Source organism: Motacilla alba, chromosome 7, assembly GCF_015832195.1.
Source record: "Motacilla alba alba isolate MOTALB_02 chromosome 7, Motacilla_alba_V1.0_pri, whole genome shotgun sequence".
NCBI lineage: Eukaryota > Metazoa > Chordata > Aves > Passeriformes > Motacillidae > Motacilla > Motacilla alba.
This window is the reverse complement of record NC_052022.1, coordinates 21,244,341-21,265,281: the sequence shown is the minus strand read 5'-3', so window position 1 is coordinate 21,265,281 and position 20,941 is coordinate 21,244,341. Positions and strand designations below refer to the sequence as shown.

The 20,941-nt window shown below is 38.5% G+C and overlaps 1 protein-coding gene across 2 annotated transcripts in view; it reads left to right on the top strand.

Moving 5' to 3' along the window:
• Positions 1–20,941, top strand: part of OLA1 (Obg like ATPase 1) — a 128,109-nt gene that overhangs the window by 25,038 nt on the left and 82,130 nt on the right. The window contains exons 1-4 of one of the 2 annotated variants that reach the window (XM_038142020.1): positions 9,329–9,485; positions 9,702–9,802; positions 11,541–11,684; positions 20,537–20,664. In XM_038142020.1, coding sequence (XP_037997948.1) covers positions 9,702–9,802; positions 11,541–11,684; positions 20,537–20,664 — 373 coding nt within the window. In that variant the 5' untranslated portion in view covers positions 9,329–9,485. Of the gene's footprint in view, positions 1–9,328; positions 9,486–9,701; positions 9,803–11,540; positions 11,685–20,536; positions 20,665–20,941 lie in introns of those variants that run through there. The other variant, XM_038142019.1, reaches the window with a different exon arrangement.

Sequence of the window (20,941 nt, the reverse complement as noted above, 5' to 3'; positions counted from 1 at the left end):
GTTGTTTTTTCACAACTGATTTTTCTGGCACTGAATGATTTTTGCCTAATCTAGGTTGATATTGCCAAACCTGCTTTGCTCTTTTTGCTCTGGTATTATGGGGAAGCTGTTCCCACTGGTCTTGCTGTCACCCTTTGTGCCTGATTGGAGTTCTGTGGGTGTTTCCAGCCCCTGGGCAGTTAGCTGGAGCCACCAGCAGGGGTATTTCACACTTGACTTCCTTAGAGAACTTCAAGGAATTTCGATACTTGTATTTCAAATGGAAGGATACAGGACACATAGGAAACAGGCTTTCTCTAATTAATACCACAAGACTCATTTATTTTGGTGTGAGAGACTGTAGCCAATTGTAAATACCATTATAACTGTTTTTGGAAATGATGGTCTACCTTGGCAAGCCTCTCCAGATCTTTAAGACCTTCAAGCTGTCCATCTGTTATCCAGAATGAAATACTAATGGATATAATTTTACAGACTATGCTAAAAAAAAGCAATGCTGTAATCACTGACATACTTGGTATGTGTTTTGTAATTAACATTTTCCTCCCTTTTATACCACTAAAGCACTTTGTGGACTAGATTACTGTGACACTACTATCAAATAAGGTAGGAAATATTTTATAATATTTTGATTCCTATTTTTACCCCAGTTTACATTATGACATATTAAAGATTTCCGTTGTTCAAATTGGTGAACTGAGGTTTAACTTTAAATGTCTTTACACTTTTGATTTTCATCATGGATTTGACATAATGCTAATGTAACTAATTAGTACTGAAGTACAACTTTTCTTTCAACACATTTTTGCAGATAAATTTTTGAAACACTTATTCTGATTATTTGTTTAATATGATATGCTGATTCAAATTAAAATGTTGACTTGTTTTAATAAGAACTCTGACATCTGTTCATACATCCTTCATGTAAAATGCCTAACAAGAATTCTGTTAGTCTTATAACATAGTGGTATTGCTATAAATGTTACCAAGGTAACATTAATGTTTGGTAAAAACATTTTTGTTATGGTATGTTTTTACCATTTTAAACAAAGATGTTCAATGCTAATACTTATTCCTCAACTATCTTTTTGAAACCATTATCCTGAAAAGTAAATAATGTTTGAAAGAAGGCAAATTTTTAATGCAGAGCAGCATTGTCATCAATAGCTGACAAAATACACTTTAAAAATCATGCTTTTACAAACATGACACAGACTCTGCTGTAGCACTATATGCTCTAAAAGCTGCAGATATATTTTAGAAAACACTGATGAAGCCATTACTGCCTCATGCATTTGTTCATAGTATATATCATTATTCAAGAAATTTAAGAACCATAATGATGGAAAATCACACAGAAAGAAAAGGAACATGGACTTTGTCAGAAACAAGGGCTACATTTTTATTCAAGAGGCCCATAATGATGGAAAATCACAGTGAAAGGCAGAGACGAAACAGGGATCCCATAAAGGACTGACACACCACAGTGGCACAAGCAGTAGAACCGTCATAGCAAGTGGATAAAAATAAAGAAAACAAAATTAACTAGAGAAGAGCTGGATTCAGGGATGAAGCAGAAAACAGAAACAAATCACAGTAAATGCTGAAGATTAATTTCAAAGAATCTGCTGAGAATGAGTGCAGAGACAAGTTCCATCAATATTAATGAAACTGAAATAGAACTCCAAATGACCATGAGTACAAAATGGCACACAAAGCATTTTCTTTTAAATAGGTTGGAGATTAGATCATAAGACCTTCCCAAAAATGAACAGAATACACACAAGATGTTATTATGGGAAAAACTACAAACAATCACAACATAATTAATATTTCTGTAGTTATTTTTTAAGATTTATCAGCACACACATTTATCATAAAAGGATGGTTCTTAGAAGAGATATTTAGGAAAATAAGCATAGAAGAGTATTTTCTCATGTCCAATGTTCTACAAATATCTTAAAGGGATCTTGTATAACTTCAAGTAGCAGTCTTTGACTCTTTTTTTAAAGCAGTCTGAAAGAGCTAGATACCTCAAATCCTTAATAATATGTTCCACTTCAGGTTTATGTAATGCGCAAGGAAATATTATTGCCAGTCTTGAAGTGAAAAAAGAATAACTGTTACACGTAACTTGACAGTAAAAGCTCTGTGCTGTCAGGAAATAAACTTTCCTTCCTAAGTTACTTAGCTGCCCACTTCTATTAGACAGCCATGAGTACAGGCCATGGATCTTTTAGAGATTCTCATATTCTTGGCACTAACAAGTTTTGCCCCACCAGCTGACAACTGCATTCATTTCTCATCAGATAGCCTATGGTTGGAAAAAAAAGGGCACACTTTAAAAAACTGATTTTTAACAAAGACCAACACAAATGTGTAATTTCTTGGATGATATCATCAGGAGCCCTGTAAATTGTGACTGGCATGTCAAATATTGTGGAATCCTTAGTGCAAGAGCAGGGCAAGTGAGGACCCTTCTGATAAAGATTGCTCTTCCCTATGAACTTTCATTGTGACTGGCAAAATTTCAGTGTCATAAAGAGAGATTCAATCTATTTCACTCATGTAAAAAATCAAACTATTAAAGGTTTTTTCATTTGTCACAAGAGTGGCCACATCTTTCTTCTCATAGCAGGTCACTGATGTTATTTCAGTGCCTTCCCACAGCTGATCAGCAGTAGTTCTTCTCCACTTTAGGATTCTCAATGAGCTTGTTGCCAATGCACAAACCATTCTTTTACATTGTAGTAAAGATGTGATGGTCTAAATAAAGCTATTGAGAGGAATAAAAATACTTTGTAAGGCAAAGTTTTGGTTTAAAAGGGAGATTGAGATAAAAATATATGCATATCTATATGCCTTACAAAGTACATAATTCCAGTATAAAAATACTGGAATAAGTATAAAAATAATGTAGATTAGGTTTGGCAGAAAAACATTTATTTGTGGTAGGCCATACTCCTGTGTTTCTTCTTTGGGGTAGAAATTACATAGTGGCAGCCTGTAGTTAAACTGTGGCTGAAAATCCCTTTCCAGAATTTATTTGGGTTCTGAAATCCCTAGTGAAATGTGTGTCCAAGCAGTCATGCTGTTAAGTCAAACTTTGGTTGTACCCACAAAAATGTTACAATTGTGAGGCAATGGAATTTCTGTGATCACGTGTCATTTCTTAATGTGGTGATAGTAATCTTTGCCACTTGATAAGTCCACTTAGTGTTTGGTAATAGGGTTTTATTGTCTTCCAGAACTCCTCTGCAGAGGTGTTCTCAAGCTTTGGCTGCTCAGCAAACGCTCCTGGCATGCCCAGTCCTGTCCTGCTGTGTGCATCCTCCAGAGCAGCAGCTAGCAGGGCAGGACAGTGATCTCTTCCTGATGTGTGAATGTAACTCTCCTTTGGGACAACAGGGCATGGGATGCACTGGGAAGCTGACTGCTGAACCAGTTTGTATCAGGTGCACTGGCACCTGAACAATGGTTGCCAGCTGATGGTGGGTGCAAGGCAACTGTGACAAGGCACCTTTAGAGATGAGGACTGCCAGGGTCTCTGCAGTTGCTGTGGGCTCTTGCTTTATGCTGGCGCCACCAATAGTGTGCATATACAGGTTGTTTCCTAAGTTAAAATGTGGCAAATCCCACATATATAGATGAGAGTACTGTGCAGTTGAGAATAGAAAGTTAGGAACAACTTTGTAAGTAAATTATGGGGAAAACATTGGTGTTGAGTGAAGCTTTGCTGAGCTTCTAAGCTTTTCTGAATAGAGAATTATGAAAAGATGAAGTAGCTAAGAGGTCCTCTCATGAGCGCACAAGTGAGGCATAATTGCATTGTGACTTTTTCTTATAAATAAGAACACTACCATAAAATAAAGAAAATTATATATATGTGATCTGAGTTTTAAATTGATTTATTGGATTTTTGAAATATAGTAGCTGAGTTTATTAGGAAGAAATGTTTGGATTCTTATTATAACCACAAGAATGCAGTATCAGCAGTATGCTATTAGTATTTACATGTAAACTGAAGCATTGTGTAGAATAAATCTCCATTGTATTTACAGAGGTCACTGTAATGCTAATGTAGAACAGAAACTGTCACCCCACCTTCTCTAAGGGTGCAGTGCTACCTATGGCAATGTTTCTGAATTGGACTGAGGTATACACTCATCTGTTCATGCTAAACAATATCGCTTCATGAGGCAAAACGAGCTGACTGCAGTTGTAAACTCTGGAAATTTTCCTCTGCAATCCCACCTTGAAGGTGTAGTCTGTATCCCTGTTACCATCTCTCCGGGGCTGATGTGCTTTTGGGCTTTAATGAATAAACCCTGAGCAACATGTCCCACCCCCTTTTTGTGCACCAGGCTCCACATCCAGCCATACTTGCAGTTTTTGTGAGCACTCTGGATGACCTGGTAAAGGCTGCAGATTTTCCAGAGCATAAAGAATTCTTCACTACTTTGCAAATACTATCCTAACTATTTTCCACAAGTAACTCTTTTTCTAGGCCTCTAGAAATGTAGATGACTATGATTAATCCCTTTTATTTGAACTTAGCAGGTTATAAAATACTTTACAATCTGAAGTTAAGAGGTAGAATAAATATAATACGGAAAAAATTTTAAAGATTTCCAGAATTGCTGCATGATGTCTTTCAGTATTTTGTTTGGTTTTCATTTTACAGTCATTTTGCAAATATGTAGTGTATAAAATGTATCATTATCACCTAACTAACGTACTTTATTAGGTATCTCATTTTGTTCTTCCATCAAAATAGAATGTATCTTATGAGGCTAGAATATAACTGCTCAATCTGCATTAGATCCAGAATGAGGTTTGTGGCTTTTTTCCTGAGATCATGTTTTGAAGTTCAACTATCCAGATCTCTCTATACATTTTTCTGCTGTGTTCAATAAATGAAGTCATTCTATCTATCCTAAGAAGTTACACCACAAACATTTTTGTGCCCTAGAAGAGAAAGATGAAGTGTGTTTGAGAGCTAGCAAGACTCTACTATTCTTGCATAGACATTTAATTGCACACAGTTAAAAAATCTACATTAAATGCCAAAACTTACATTATTTTAGCTTTTGATATTGTAACTTCAAATTTGTACCCCACACAAAATGTAGAGTTTAGAGACATTTTATTTTATTTTATTTTCCCTAAGGTTTCTTTCTTGCTGGTGTCTCCCAGGCTGCTGAACATTGCTCAAAGATTGCAAAAAACTGATTGAAGAATAAGTCCACCTGTGGGTTTATTCCTAGTCAGCATTCTTGCAGGGTGGGCTGGTTTTGAATTTTTGTTTGCTTTCTTTATTTGAAGTCCACAGGTATAGTCCAAATTCAGAGACAGAAGTCTCTCTACTTATAAATTAGAGGATCTTCTTTCATGTTCAACAATGCCCTTCAAGGCATGAGAAGTATTTAATACTTCTGTTCCTTTTTCATAGTTTGTTGTTTAACTATCAAACAACTTGATTAATACACAATTCAGTGCTACCATCTACAACACTAAATAAAGTGAAATCTACATATTTTTATTAGGCCACTACCATTCCTTTTGTTTTAACAGTTTTTTCATGTCATATGGTTTATTTGTTGAAAAAAAAGGTCATGCTAGAATGTCATAGCCTCTTGGAGGCCTAGAAAAACCCTAGTATTGCTCACCTTATGATCAGTCCCAATTTAATTTTTGCTCTGTTTTTATTAGTGTTAATCATAAAAATATTTTTCTTTTATAGTAGTACTTTCATTTTGCTAAGGTACTGAAATGTTTAAAGTAGGCCTGTCACTGGTAATTTGTCCTACTATAGAACCTCTCTCTTCTTGGCTTTCTCTCTTGTGAGCAAATCTCTTTCACTATTCTCACTATGAACATCTCAGTATGCATTATGAATGCTTGTTAGTGACATTGTCCATGTTAAAGTTACAAAATTCAGCTGATATTTCCAGAGCTATGATCTAGAAATATTAATAATATGTGGCAGATCAGGCTGTTCTGCACTAGCACTAGGTGGTTCTAGACTGAGAGAGTCTGGGATGCCACAGGAAGGGGTGAGAGAGATGTTTTATGCCACCACAGCAGTCCTGACCATCTTTGGAGCTGCACCAACACCATTAACAATCTGTTACCATTACAACAAGGACAGTTATCACAATACAAAAGAATAAAAATGCATAAATATGAAATGCAAAGGTGAATAGTATGAATATAAGTGTATAAAGAATGGAGTACATTCAGATTCTCTATGAAATCAGCCAAATCCTCAGCTAGAAGAACAAACGCTATTGAACTCTACCAAATGTAATGTTTCAAAATACTGTATTCAAGAACAGTTCAGCTGTGTGATGAGTACCTTTAAACTTCACAGAACTCAATGAACACCATTTAGTTTAGACCATGCCCTTGAGTAGTGTTTCTTTGTAGTACTGAGTGTATTTATTACTGGGAGTCATCTGGCTCCCTTCAAGTGGCGGGGACCTGGGTAATTCCGAGCTGGGGTGTACAAAAGCAGCTGTGTTCTTCTCACCCCCTGGGCTGCACTGAATATAACCTGGTCACAGCAAGGATCAGGGGCTCTGTCTTTATTCTTTCAGTTCTACAAAACCGCTTATTTTTGCAGTTAACGGTGACTTTGCTGTAAATATATGTTCTGGGCAGCAGAAAGCAAAGACTGTTGGTGGCAGAAACAATAGACTGTTTGTTTTATTACTGTCTCTTAAACATTGCTTTTAATCAGGTAGAGTTGCTCCAGGGCTGTTTGGCTTCTGTACATGATCCAGCTGTACAATAAGCTGTATTTGTGCAGTACTTCAGTGTTGGAGAGTTAACATTGAGATGATTGCCTTCTAGATGTTAGTGGTTTTTTCCATTAAACTTATAAAACACATTTTTTATGTAATATGGTCAAGATTATTATGGTTTAGACTACGTATGCCAGTTTAAAATGAGGTTTTCAGCATTATGACAGATTTGGATAGAAAATTCAGCCAAATAAGGCAAACCTTGACTTTAAAAGCAACTTGAAATCAAAAGCATGTAAGATGAAGTGTTACATGGTCATGAGTCAATTTCTAGCTGAAAGAATCATATGCTTTGAAGTCCTGTATCTGCATTTGGTGAAGTGGCCGTGCGAACAGTAAGTTAGATATAGGAGCTACGGAGGGGGAGAGGGGGGAGGGAAGGGGAGAAGCGGGCCGTTTTTACAGTACGTTAAATGAAGAGCATAAATTAAAAACTTATATTCAAACGTGCACATTTTTGTACACACATCGCTGACTGTGGTACCATATGTAGTCACACTGAAGTACAGCAACAAAAGTAGGCAGGATTTAAATTTCTTTTTCTTTTCTAGTTCAGCTGTTTTCCCTAACAGCTAAAAATCAAAATTATACCTATAGTAGGCTTTATTTTTGGTGTATACACAAACACACACACACACACACACTCCTTTACTTCATGTATCAGACGCTTATGCCCTACACCTGTATAATGCTTACAAACTGGTAAGTTAAATATTTTTATTTTAAGAAGACAAGATGTTTGTTCATCTGCTGAGATCTATTGTGCCTAGATTGGACAACAAAATAGTCTGACAAGATGTTTGGATTGTGGGAAAATTTAATAAGCAGAAAACCTCTCCAAAAGTAGTCTTCCAGAAAGTTTATGGCCTTATTAATAGAGGTGGGCAAATCTACCCTGTACTGTTGCTGTGAAATAGTCCTGCAAAACACTGCTTTCAGGACAAGTAAAGTGTTTGGAACTTTAGAAGGGTGGAAAAAAATGATGTTAATTTGGTTACTGGAGATTGTAATTTATGGATGTGAAGGGTGCTGGTGCTGTGCTGAATTTATAATAATTTCTGTTAATTTCAATTTTACTGAATGTTTGGTGTAGTAATACATTAGCCTTATTCAACCTAAGTAACTGTATCTGAATCTGTACTAGATATATTTTTTCCCTCTTATGTGTATGTATAGTGATAGATTTTAAGACAGTCAAAAGACCATATAAATGTATTACCAGTAAAAACTGTTATTATCACTATATTAATAGGAAAACTCAGAACAGATACAGCATTCTCCTACTCAATATTACTGTTGCAAAAATCTCATGTCATTGAAATACAAAAGTTGTAACAGACATCTTTATGTATAATTTCAGATTAGGCTTAGTAAAAGTGTCCTTTCTTTAAAAAAAATTCAAAAATATGTTCAATATTATATTCCTTTTACTGTGACTGAGATGATATATATCTGATGATACTCTCACCTTGACTCCTTCACTCTGGTGTTTTTCAAGTTTTGAGAATTTTGTCTTACGGACTTAAAATAGGGCATGCTATAAGAATAGTTTTTACTGCCTTCTCTCCTTCAATTTTCTTAGCAGGCAACACTTGATGGTGCCTGTCTTTAATGGTTCAGAGAAGCAGAGCCCGAGTTAAAGAAAATGTCTAATTTTTTTGAAGAGTCCTGATCTGACTTCTGTAACAATTCCTGATTTCTAATTAATTTTTCATAGATTCTAAATGTTTCATCTGTTCTTCATAACCTCACTATTTTATTCCTAGATTATTCTATTAATTTGCCATGTAAATGTCATAAATCCATCACCATGTATTTACAAGGGTCTCTTGACCATATGCCTTTTTATCTAGATAAGCGTGCACAAGAATATAGTGGTGTGCCTAAGCACCCGTGCTCCTTTGAATCCAGAAAGCCTATGGCACTTCTCTGGGCATGGGGTATTTCACCTTTCCAGTGCTTCCTGCTCTGGCGCAGGATTGATGGGTTGGCAAACAGAAGACCAGGACCTTAGCCTGGGGAAGAGCAGGCTCGGGGGTGACCTTATCACTCTACAACTCCCTGGAAGGAGCGAGGGGGTCAGCCTTTTCCCTACCCTAGCCAGGTAGGGGTCAGCCTTTTCTCCCAGGCACCCAGTGACCGGATGACAGGACGTGGTTTTCTTCAGCTGTTCCTGGGAAGGTTTAGGCTGGACATGAGAAGAAGTTTCTTCACAGCAAGGGTGATTAAACATTGGAACGGACTGCCCAGGGAGGTGGTGGAGTCACTGTTGCTGGAGGTGTTTAAGGAAACACTGAACGTGGCGCCCAGTGCCATGGCCTGTGAGCGCCATGGTCTGGTTGACGAAGCGGTGTTTGGACACAGGTTGGACCCCATGATCTCGGAGGTCTTTTCCAACCTCGTCGATTCTGTGGTTTGCGCGCGCATTTGCCACTGCGGGTGCTCCGCCGTTCCGCGGCAGCCTTAGCTGCTGTTAGCTGTGGCCGGGCGGGCCGTGCCGTGCCGCTCTGTCGCTGCCGGGCCGGGCTCGGGCCGTGCCGTCGCTGCCGGGGCGGGACCGGGGGTTCGTCCCTCCCGCCCGGCGCGACCTTTCCCCCGCGGCTGCGCCGCCCCTTCCGCCGGCGCGTCCGCGTGCGAGGGGCCGCTGGCGCTGTTGCTCCGAGGCGGCTCCGCGCCGAGGTGAGCCGGAACCTCGGCCACGGCCGGGACCGCCCGCCTGCCCGGCCGCCGGGAGCCCCGCACGGCCTCCGGCCGCCGCCGCGGCGCGGGTGTCTCCCCTCGGCTTCCTGGCGGCGGAGGCCCGGCTGGGCCGCTGCACCGTGCCGGGAGGGGACGGGGCGCGGAGGGTGCGCGGGGTGTCGCGGGGAGCTCAGTGTGCCCTCTCTGTGCTTGCAGATGCCCCCGAAAAAGGGAGGCGACGGGGTTAAGTCGCACCCGATTATCGGAAGGTTCGGGACGTCCCTGAAGATCGGGATCGTCGGGCTGCCGAACGTGGGGTAGGTGTTCGGGGCCGGGCGGGGAGGCTGCTCGCTCTCCCCGCGTGTGCCCCTGCGCAGGCCGGACCTGAGGCGCCGCGTGGGTGCAGACAGATGCGGACGGGAGCCGAGGGACACAAGTCTAACTGCTCAGTGATGCACTTCCATCTTTAGCTGGAAGTACTTGCAGGTGGAGCGACGCAAAACTGCCAGCGATAGGCAGATGTGTACGAGTCTGGACAAGATAATAGGGAAGGGTTCAAAGAAAGGAAAAGTCTTAGTAATTACTGAGTTTCATAAAACCTTATGTCCTTTGTCTTTTTTATTTTCTTACTTCCACTGTTGTGTATACATAATGCATGTTTTCCTGCAAATACTTAGGCAAACGTGCACAAATTCCTTTTCTATTTTGGGATGATGTGCACAGGAAGGGGTTAATTATTCCATGTCATTAGCAGTGAAGAGGACTTTCTTGAAACTTTTTCAGAGAAGAAGTCTTCTCAGTGAGACAGGCCTTAGTGACAGTTTGGAAGAGATGATGGAATGTTAATAATTGATTTCTGTCATGCTTCTCATCTGTAGTTGTTATGGCTCCTCATAGGAGCTCTACTTGAAAAGGAAGATGAATTGATTACCTGGAGGATATACATGTGAAACTTTTTGGTATTAATTTCTGTATCCTGTTTACTAAGAGAAGGTCTCAGCATTCTCAATCTTTAAATCTTTAACAAATTGGATTGTGTGCATGTCTTAAAGCTGGAAGCACTGCCTTCTTATGTTTTCATTATAATTTATTCTATTTATTCTATAATTTATTCTATAATTATGTTTTCATTATAATTTATTCTATTTTTCAGGGCATAGTTAAGATGTACTCCATAAAGGAAATAATTAGCAGTAGCATTGTACTGCATGTCAATGGGGATACATAGCATTTTCAATTATGTTATGATATAACTTTTAAAGGAAATTGGTAGTGACTTTTGAGCATGCTGGTTGTATGTAGAGCAGCTCTGAAAATCACAACAACCTGAATATTTATCGTAGAAAATTTGGGAGTTAATAAATTGAGAATTGCTCTTTTGGCTTAAAAAATGCCAGCTAACAAAGTAATCTGTTACTTGATTTAAGGGAAAGTGTTCTCTTTTTTTCCCCCTGGTAGAGTACTTGTAGGCTTGTTGCCAGTGATACTTAACAAGGATGGAAATAGCTTGGTAAGGTATAACTGTATCTTCATATTCACAAAAGATTATTGGTAACTGATTAACTGATGTGGTTTGCTTTTTGTGCCACTTTTTTTTCTCTTTTCATTGTTGACTTTTATTGCTTAGATACTGAAATTGTGTTACAATGTAAATAAATCTTAAGGAACAATATACGTGTGGAAAGGGTGAGTCATGGCAAAACTAGTTTAAAGAAAAGGTTCAAGCATCCTTACTGGTGTCTCACTGTACTTGAAGAAAATGAGAAATAGCCAGTAGGGCTGTACATTGCTTTTGACTTAATTTTTTTTTGCTAACACGTGTGTACAATATACATACTTAGGGGGGTTTTAAAGGGTAGGGAAGAGAGGTTAGCGTCACTGGGTTTCAGTGGGGCATTCCAGATGTGTGTGCCTTCTGCTAGAATCGGGGGTGGTCACTGCTGTTAAAGCAAATGGAAAGCTCTGTATTGCTTCGGGTTAAAATGTGGTTTAATCCAGTACTTTTAAATGCTTCTAAATTGAACTACTTTAAGAATGTTTGTATGTTATTTATAGGAAATCAACGTTTTTCAATGTGTTAACAAAGAGTCAAGCGGCAGCGGAAAATTTTCCTTTCTGTACTATTGATCCAAATGAGAGTCGAGTACCTGTGCCAGATGACAGATTTGACTTCCTATGCCAGTATCACAAACCTCCAAGGTAATTCTTGATATTTTTCTGCAGTTAGGCAGCTGAAATAGTATTACTGAACCAAAACTTTTGATAAAAGTTTAATGCAGCTATAATATCTGAAAGTTTGTTACTGACATCTGTTTTAGAATGTGAAATTATATGCCCACCTGGATATTACCTTTCCCATGCTCGTGATATGACCTTTATTTTATAAGAATGGTAAATGTAGGAGCTCTCAGTCATTGCTCAGCACCATTTGGTGCTAGGTGTTCCTGTCTTTGAAGGTGGTTGCTCCCAGGTGCCATGGAGGATCTTCTGAAAAGATTTGGAAAATAAACAGTAGTGGACATACCTAACTTGTCATAAGGTTGCTCATTTGAAAGATTTCCACCCTATACTTTGAAACATTCAGAATATTGTATGTGCTATATGAAGCTAAACAAATATCTGTCGTTATCCCTGCATCCTCAGTTATTTGGCAATAAGTTTTGTGGGCAATCTTTTTTGTCCCCGATTTTCTCTCCTTTCAATAGGCTCTGCTACTTGTACATCTCTCCTGATTCTTTCATTATTCCAGGAGTGTGTTAATTTTGTCACATCATTTTTTTGCTATTGACTGTAATCTGCTGTGTATGTTCAATGTGTGAACTTTTTTTTTTTTTTGCTTGAACAGCAAAATTTAAGGTGCTTTCAGAAAATGGAAACTTAAATAGGGACTTGTGACTTGTAAATTTTAGTTTGTAGTTACTTGTAGAGCTATCTTGAATCAAGTGAGTGTACATAAATCATAGGGCAAACTAGCATGCACATGTGCTTTTTTCCAGCTCTGGGGCCTCAGTTTTAGAGCCAGATCTCACCCATAGTTAAAAAAAAATTGATTAGTTGCTAACCAAAAATCTATTTTCTGACGTAATTTTCAGGTCTAAGCAAGCTGTTTCTGTCTGTAACTATTGTGCAGTTTTTAAATACTGCATTAATATGAAGCTGTTTGTTTAGGTGGATTGTTATAACATGTTATCTTGTTTTTCCTGCTCAAGTCAGTGTTAAGCATGATGGTTACTGCATGGATCTTAAAAACAAAACTGCTGAATTAGAGACAGAGCTTTCAAGTTGTTGACGCTGCAGAGGTAATGACATAGGCTTTAAGTTTTGTTGACAGTTTTCTTCTAACTTGTACTATTAGTGCTGCTTTGGCCGTGTCAGTAATCCCTTTTTATTCTCACTTAGCTATGAGGGGCTACTCCCATATTAATAGTTGAAGTGACAAAGAGATTATTACCTCCTCCCTCACCCTGCCTTTGGCCATCTGTCTTTACAGGGAGTGCTAAGATTGTAAATACTTGGATGTGTGTTCTCTGACTAGCAAATTCTCCTTCCCTCCCTCCTAACTCATTGCTCTAAAGTATTAATGAAAGCAGTCTATTTTCTGTCTTTATTCTGTAAATATATTGAGTTTGATAACAAGCTGAATAATCAGTATTTATTTGAATGGTCTTTTGACTTTCTACAGACATTTGTTACTTAAAGTTAATGGATGTGGGCATTAGTGGATAGTTATAGCTCCTGAGTTCACTTATGCTGCTTATATGATTTTTGTATTTCACTGTAACAGTAATAAAGCAGAGATAATTAGTGGTAGTCCAGTAGGACACTAGACTGAGGTAACTTACTGGGCTGTTTGTGCTTGTCTGCCTCAGACTAACTCAGGAAAAGAAGGCTCTAGTCACAAAGATAGGCTACTGAATTGTAATTTAAATGTCTTAATTTCTCTGTATAGTCTTGATTTTGTTCTTCATCTTTATGTAATACGTTCTGTGGTAATTTTCTACTTGTTTGGATTAGTAGATGTAATCCATCTGTGCACACAGAATGTTTATAAACAGTGAATTCTCTTTAAATTGGACTCTTGTCTAGCCTCAAGATTTTGTCTTTCAAAATCTAAAGCATTCAGGTTTTTATTTCCCATATGTTACACTTAGTCTTCACAGAACTGCAGTCATTGTTGGGAGATGGGGAAAAGAAAAAAGGGGTGACTTTGGCTTAACTGAAATAATGTGTGACGGGACAAAGTGATCTTGCCTTGGTGCCTGCTGGGAGCCAGGAGAGGGGAGAGGGACAGGGCTGGGCTGGCAGTTGCTGTCTGTGCCACTGAGCTGGGACTGCTGTGCTGCAGCAACGCTGCCTCTGTTGCCAGGGGCATTGCTGGTGTGAGTTAGTTCTGCTGTTCTGCCATTGGAGGAAGAGTTGGAATCTTCAGGTACTGTTTGTTGCTTGAGGATCCATTCCTCTCTCCAAAAGAGGAGTGCCTCAGCTTCGTTGGGACTGCTGTGCTGTCACTTGTTAGCCCGTGCTGAAAGCTGACTGGTATTAATGGGAAGTGTAAATGTTTGTAAATGAAATCACATAGGCAAAAATTTAGAGACAATTATCTACAGGTATATCTGTACTTAATAGATTAAGGTATACTGGCAGAACTTGTAACCTGTGCTTTTTTTCTTTCTGCAGCAGTGGGATGTATGTGACTGTTGACAATAAATAAGTTGAATGATATAGACTGTACACAGAAGGTGGGCTCTAAGAACTTACAGTAAAAGCTGCTATGTTGTTGCCAAATGATACAGATGATTTATTTGAGCTTTAGTGTTACTACTGCGTGCTTTTTGGTGTGAATGAAACTTTGGATACTAAAAAAAAAGAAACCTTAATATATTAAACACAATTCTGAATGCCTATGATTTTAAGCTATTTGTTTATATTATGTTACTAACTTAATGTATGTATTCAAACTACTTACTTGTTTGTTATAAATTTCATACCATATTCAGTGAAAACTCATTTGTTACGTTGTGCCCATGTGTAGCTTTCTCAGAAAGGAGATGGTTGGTTTTTAATTTTGTTGTCCTCCTACCTCTGTTACCGCAGTACAGATACTTTCAAGCAAGGTTTTACAGACTAATGATTGGATTAGTTCCAGTTTAGTAACTGGAAAGAGTATTTTCTGTAGACTGATTCACTTGAGCAGGAACTAAAGCAGAAAGGTGTATTTCCCCCCACCTATCTATGAATACCAAGTAGGTAGCAGAGGATGAGGTCTGCTAATTCTGTAATGGAAAAGAGATGTTTTTCATCTCAACAAGTAGCTCCTGACATGAATATTATGACATGGAAGCCAGAAAGAGTTGCCCTGTTAACTGCAATTAATATTTTATGGGACACTGTGTGTTTAGGAGTGATGGGTATCTCACACAAAGAAGAACTGTGTGTATAGTGCATCTGAAGAAATTTTAGCAACTTAATAAAAGCTTTAATGAAGCTATTGTGTATTTTTTATTCTAAATTTAATTAAAGTGCTGCTTAATCACTTTCAACTTAGAACTACTTTTTTTTTTTTAATGTAAGTATGTCAAACTTGTGTCATTTGAGCAGTGATTTGTGTCTTAACTCACAAGTAGCTTGAAAGCCTCTGGATGTATGTACCCACCACTCTTAGGCCATAGGTCCCCCAGCCTGTTGCCACAGTTATGCTGTGCTGTGTCTGACCAGGAGATGTGCCTCAAGTGACACTGGAGTCCAGCCTCAAAATAATTTTCATCAAGGTGGTAGAGGAAACTGTTACTTCCTCTTTATTTCATTTATTTTGTGCCCCAATAATCTCCTCACTGCCATTATTTGCATTTTTTTACTTTAAGTTACATGACTAACTAAAAGAAGTACTGGGAGAAGCACTGTAAGCCTCAGGTAGTTAACCTATAGCCTATATGTAAGTAATTACATCCAACGACTGCATTGGCTGTTAGGAATCAGCCTGTCTGAAAATCTTAATAAAAAGGTGATTTTAAAGTCTTACATTTCTGCTTTCTCCCTTGCTTAAAATCAAATGAGATGATAAGCAGGAGTGAGTCTAGAGAAGGAATGAATCAAACTACTTAAAAAGTTGTCAGTATTTGTTTCATTCCTGGTTTGCACTTGTGAGTTGCCTTGCACACGTGTTCACAAGCATAAAGCTTATTGCAACCACCGATGTTTCTCTTCCACCTAGACTATTTCTAATCTATCTTGGATGTCCTTTTCAAACTTAAATTTTAAAGCAATTTTGGTTATCTCAAAGGATGATAATATCTAAATTGCAATTACCCCTCTTCAACTCCAGCAATGGCCATTATACTTCAGGACCTCTGTCTTTTTTGTCAGCAGCTTGCTTTGATTTGTTCTGTTGCATTGCAGATTGATTAAATTAATTCATTTAGATCTCTACTGCTCGAGTGATGGTTACTGAACTAAATCTGAGTAAATCCCATTGCTGTCTAGATCAGGAAAATCTTCTGCAATAGTGACTGAAAGTTCCCTTGAACTCATTGTAAGATAGCATACTCAGATACATGATAAAATTTCAAAGTCAAAATTATGTAAACAGTTGCTGGAAAAGCATTTTGTAGAAACCAGATCAGCGGTGGGACTTTCTGAGGGACATCATGTGGGACTTAGGCTATGTTTAAGAAGAGCATTTATCTAAATGGAATCCACCTGTAGTTTCAAAGTGAGAGATCAATAACTTAGCAGGCTGGAACTCTTAACATATCAGCACCTGTAAAAGAATCCCATTTTTTTACAGAAAATTGCTGGAAATTGGTAACTATATCCTGTTATTAATGTTCTTTTTCCTTAGGTGTTATGAGTTTGCCTGCTCTTCAGTTTGTTCTGAGCCTGTGTAAATCAGCTGGGCTGTGATGTGTGTTCTAGCATTGCTTGTTTCTCAGCAGTGAATGAAGAATCTTAAGTAATGTTGACTTGAGCCATCTTTTCTGCCTGATGAGAGAAGGCAAAATGTAATTAGTTGTATTTTGTTGGTGTAATAACTTACTGAATAGTATGAGAATGCAGGTGTTTGGTATGTACAGGACACAGAGCATGTGTTATAATCCACATTGAGTCTCTTACCTTATAATTCATATAAGCACAATTTAATTAGCAGATTTTTCACTTCTGGTTCATGTGCCATTAGGTTCAAGTCTTGTTTGTCAGTACCATGGATAAAATGCTATTAAATCATTCTTGCATAGAAATGACCGGGGTTCATCTGCAGTACCTAGTTCTTTGGAAACAGATTCCTTTAACTGTTCACTGGGGGGTTTTGCTTACATTGGTCAAAACTGCTTGCAAGATTGATTGTGGGAGCTGTAATAGTCTCTTGGAAGAAGGAGTTCCAAACTGTTCTGTTTGGAAATGAGCCAAAAATAGCAGTGAGAACAGACAGAGAGTTGAATGGCTCTCAAAGAGATTGCCACAATATATATGTTCTCTTTCTGTGTTTACTTCAGGCCATTTGTGAATGGTAACAGGTGACTCTTACTTAAGTTCTATGAAATTTCAGGAAGGAAGAGTTTCTCTTTTTGGCAAAATATGTAACCCTATGGATGCATAAGCCTTTTATTCCTGAAAATGCCCTAACCACCAGACTGCAAAACTACTTTATTTGGCCCAGTGAGTCTTGTGCTCTATACTGCTTGGTTGCTCATACAGTGAAGGTGGTACACTAACAGAAACTCAATGCTAATGTTTTTCGAAGTGAGGTAAAAAATCCCTGCTCAAGGATTAAACCTCTGGTTAAAATATAGAGATACTTCTGGATTTGGTGTTCTGTTTCATATTATAAATCCCTATGACATGCTGTACGGTAGATTGGTGTAGCACTGATTTGTACAAATGATCAGTTGATGCCACCTGTTCTTGATGATCATTTGAGGCTCAGTGACATTATGCTAATGCTGACTAACGAATCTTAAGAAATGGAAATTAATTTGTTTAGAGGAAGAGGAAAAAAAAGCAAAATGCAGTTAAGTCTTCAATAAACCATATTCAAGATATATGATACTTTCCCCTCATTCTGTGCAGTGGTCTCTGTTTATTTAGTTTCATAATGTTGACTCTTTGTCCTTCAGAGTACAGGCAAGTGTGACTAGCTTGTGCCTTTTTCTGTTTCTCTGTGGATTCAGCTTTCTACCATGAAACAGAGATTTAGACCCGGCAAGGTGTCTGCCAGTGGGAACAGTTTTAATTTGCTTGGAATGTGAGCTTTGTGGTACCCGAAGTGAAGGTGAGAAAGCACCCTGGAACCCCACACACTTCAAAGGTCTCTTGCTTGTGTTACTCAACTGTGAAGGAAATGTGCTGGGGTTTTCTTTCCATTGTGTAGCAAATGAGGTTGATTCTGGTGATAGAGTGGCCATCTGCATATGAAGGTATTTGTCTTGCCCTAACATGGCATCTTTGTAGGGAAAGTGTGAATTGTTCTGATGGCTGGCCAGGAGGTTAATCCTACCAGAAAGGTGAGAGGGGAGCTTAGAACGTTTCTTACACCACCTTTGTTTTCCTGAAAACACAGATTAAAATGACAATGGAGAAGTGCTTTAAAGAGTGGTGTTTTTCTGCCGTGCTGCTGAGGAAGTAGTTATGTGTCAAAAAGCAAGGAGTGGGAAGTTGCCCGCAGTTTCTTCTGAAGTATGTTAGTTCTTGTATCAGGCAATAGGAGTTACTGGGTTAATGCATTAATATTTACTGGCTTCTGTCTTCAGAATGTGAGTTACTCTTCCTAGTGTCTTAAATAAAGACTTGTTCTGAGTTTGTGTACTGGTAGTTAAAAAAATACAGTGGGACAAAAATGTGAAATTGGCAAAATTGATTTACTTCAGAGTGTATTTATATGGATGTACATTTGACTGCATTCCACAGCATTAACTTGCAGCACAAATATCTTTTTTCCCAAGGATGGGCCCTTCTTTTCTTGGGCCTAGTGAAGTTTAAAGTCACTATTGTGTTAGCTGAATGTAAGTAACATACTGTATTGCGTTACATAATTGTTTCTTTCTAAGTACATCACAAAGATATTAATTACATGGAGCGTGTCACTAAGTTCCTAATGTATTATACCTGACAGGTTTAGTGACACTTTGAACTTCCCCTTGGTAAACAAAAATGTTTTGTCCACATCTTGTACTGTGAAATTATTTTACTTGAAATAAATAATTTTTCTTTGGAAGTGTTAGAGCAAGGTTGAAAACAAAACCTTTAGGTCATCACTCTTCCCGAAATAATTGATGTTCTGTACTCAAACAGATTCTGGTGAATCATGTCTCCCCAAATTAGAGAGTTCATTTGAAGTGAGGAAGCACATCTGCTGACTTTTTTGCAGTCAAATGAAAGTGGGGTAGCACCAAAGGAAAAAAAGTTGGAGTTGTGTTTTGTTCTACCTAAGTCAGTTGCTCAGAGCAGAGACAATGATCGATAGATTTCTGTAACTACATTTTTTTCTGTCTGGGCTATAACTGCCATACCAGGCACTGTGATGAGACAGGTGCTTTTCCTGCTGGTGGAGTTTCCTGCTGTTAGAGATTTGACAGCAGTCATGTTGTCAAATATTCAGTATTTGAAAACACATATTTATCAGCAAGTTGTCACATTAATAAAAATAAAGCTCAGTTTGGACTGTGGACAAAGATTTCAGAAGTGCCTAGAAGATTACTGGCTAGGTTTTCCTTAGCCCTCATTCCTACATTTGTAGTTGTTTCTGTCTGTGGGCAGCACTGCAAAGGTAGGTCTTTGAAAAAGGCATTTTAAGGTGGACCACAGAACTTATGCCTTTGGATTTGACTCTCATGTTGGAGAACACTCACCATAGAACATGGGGAGGGAGTGCTTTCAGATCAGCTCTTTGCACCCATGCTGCCTTGGGGTGGTCTCACCGCTCTCCTTGGGGCTGTGTGAAAGCTGTGGGTGTGGGAGTTTGCTGCTGTACGTACTGCCAGTAAAATAGCAAGCTGCTGTATTAGTGCTAGCGTAGTGCTGTTGGAGTATGATGGTGATGAAGTGTTTGATGGGAATGAACTATTCCACCTATTTATTTTGGAGCTGTCAAGCTGGAGATCTTGAGTCTGTGGTCTGCAATTTCTGGTCTTCTGCAAGTGGGGGATTTGCAGCATTTCACTGTGGTTCTGTCTCTGCCACTGTTCATGATGATGGTCTTAGTTGCATAGAGCATATGAAGGTTCTTTTAGTCAACACCTTATCACGAAGTTTAGTGGTTTCTTGGGACTTTTCCCTGATTCAGCTGGATTTTGAGAAGTAATTTGGTTTAGAGTGTACATGAAAAGTTTAATGCCAGTTATGTTAATTGTTCATTTTTTAACAAGTTGAGAATTTGTGGAGGATAGAAAGCTTGCAGTTTAAAAGTTTCCCATAACTTTAAAAGCTTTTTTCTGTTTTTTGTCAGCTAATTTGAACTTTATGACTGTTCTGTTGTTGTATAAAATGTCATGTGAACATGCCTGCTTAACCCTTTGCTGTTCACTATGATGGAAAACATCACAGATGTTTATATTATAACACCATCTTATCTGCTTTTTTTCCCAAATTGTTTGCATTACCCTGGTCACTGCTAATTTTAATCAACACCGTATAAAAAAAAAAAAAAAGCTCTTCTGAGAAAGTTGCATAACCTGCTGAACTAAATGGTAACCTTGGAGGTGTGCGATAGCAGAGTGCAATGGCCTTTTGAGTCTTATCCCTTTGGTCCTGTGAAAACTGTGCATTACACATTACATACTTACGCCTCAGCCTTCCAGGCCTGCTTGATTATTGTGTACTTGTCTGTATGATTCCACACTTCAAAACTAGTTTACTTCATTTGACATAAATATTTACAGAGAACTTAGAGAGTAGTTGTTTTACATGGGATGGGAGGAATTTTGTCTTATGCATCCACGCTGTGATGTTTAACTTGTTCCAGAAAGAAGTGTTGGATTTTCATGTTCTGAATTTATTTCTGTGCCCAAAATGTTGGCTAATCTGCTTTAGTAATGAAACTTCTAACTTTTATATTTCAGCAAAATTCCAGCATTTCTGAATGTGGTGGATATTGCTGGCCTTGTGAAAGGAGCCCACACTGGACAAGGCTTAGGAAATTCCTTCTTGTCTCACATTAACGCCTGTGATGGGATCTTTCATCTGATGCGTACGTAAACTTACTTATCTGTTTTCTCTAGCTGAAGGACGGCATTGTTGTACTGTAATTAATAACTGTGGAGCAAATATCCATTACAATTCAACTTCTACCATTCAATTCAAAGCCTTCAGGTTTTTCCTGCCAAAACAATCCTCATCCTCTGCTATGTAACAGGATCGCCTTTCTTCATTAGCCTTGTACTGATGATTTAAAAAGAAACTGGGTTTTTGTAAATCTGCAGTAAAGATGTGTCATTTTCTTTTGCTGGCAGTGCATGGCAGTTTGT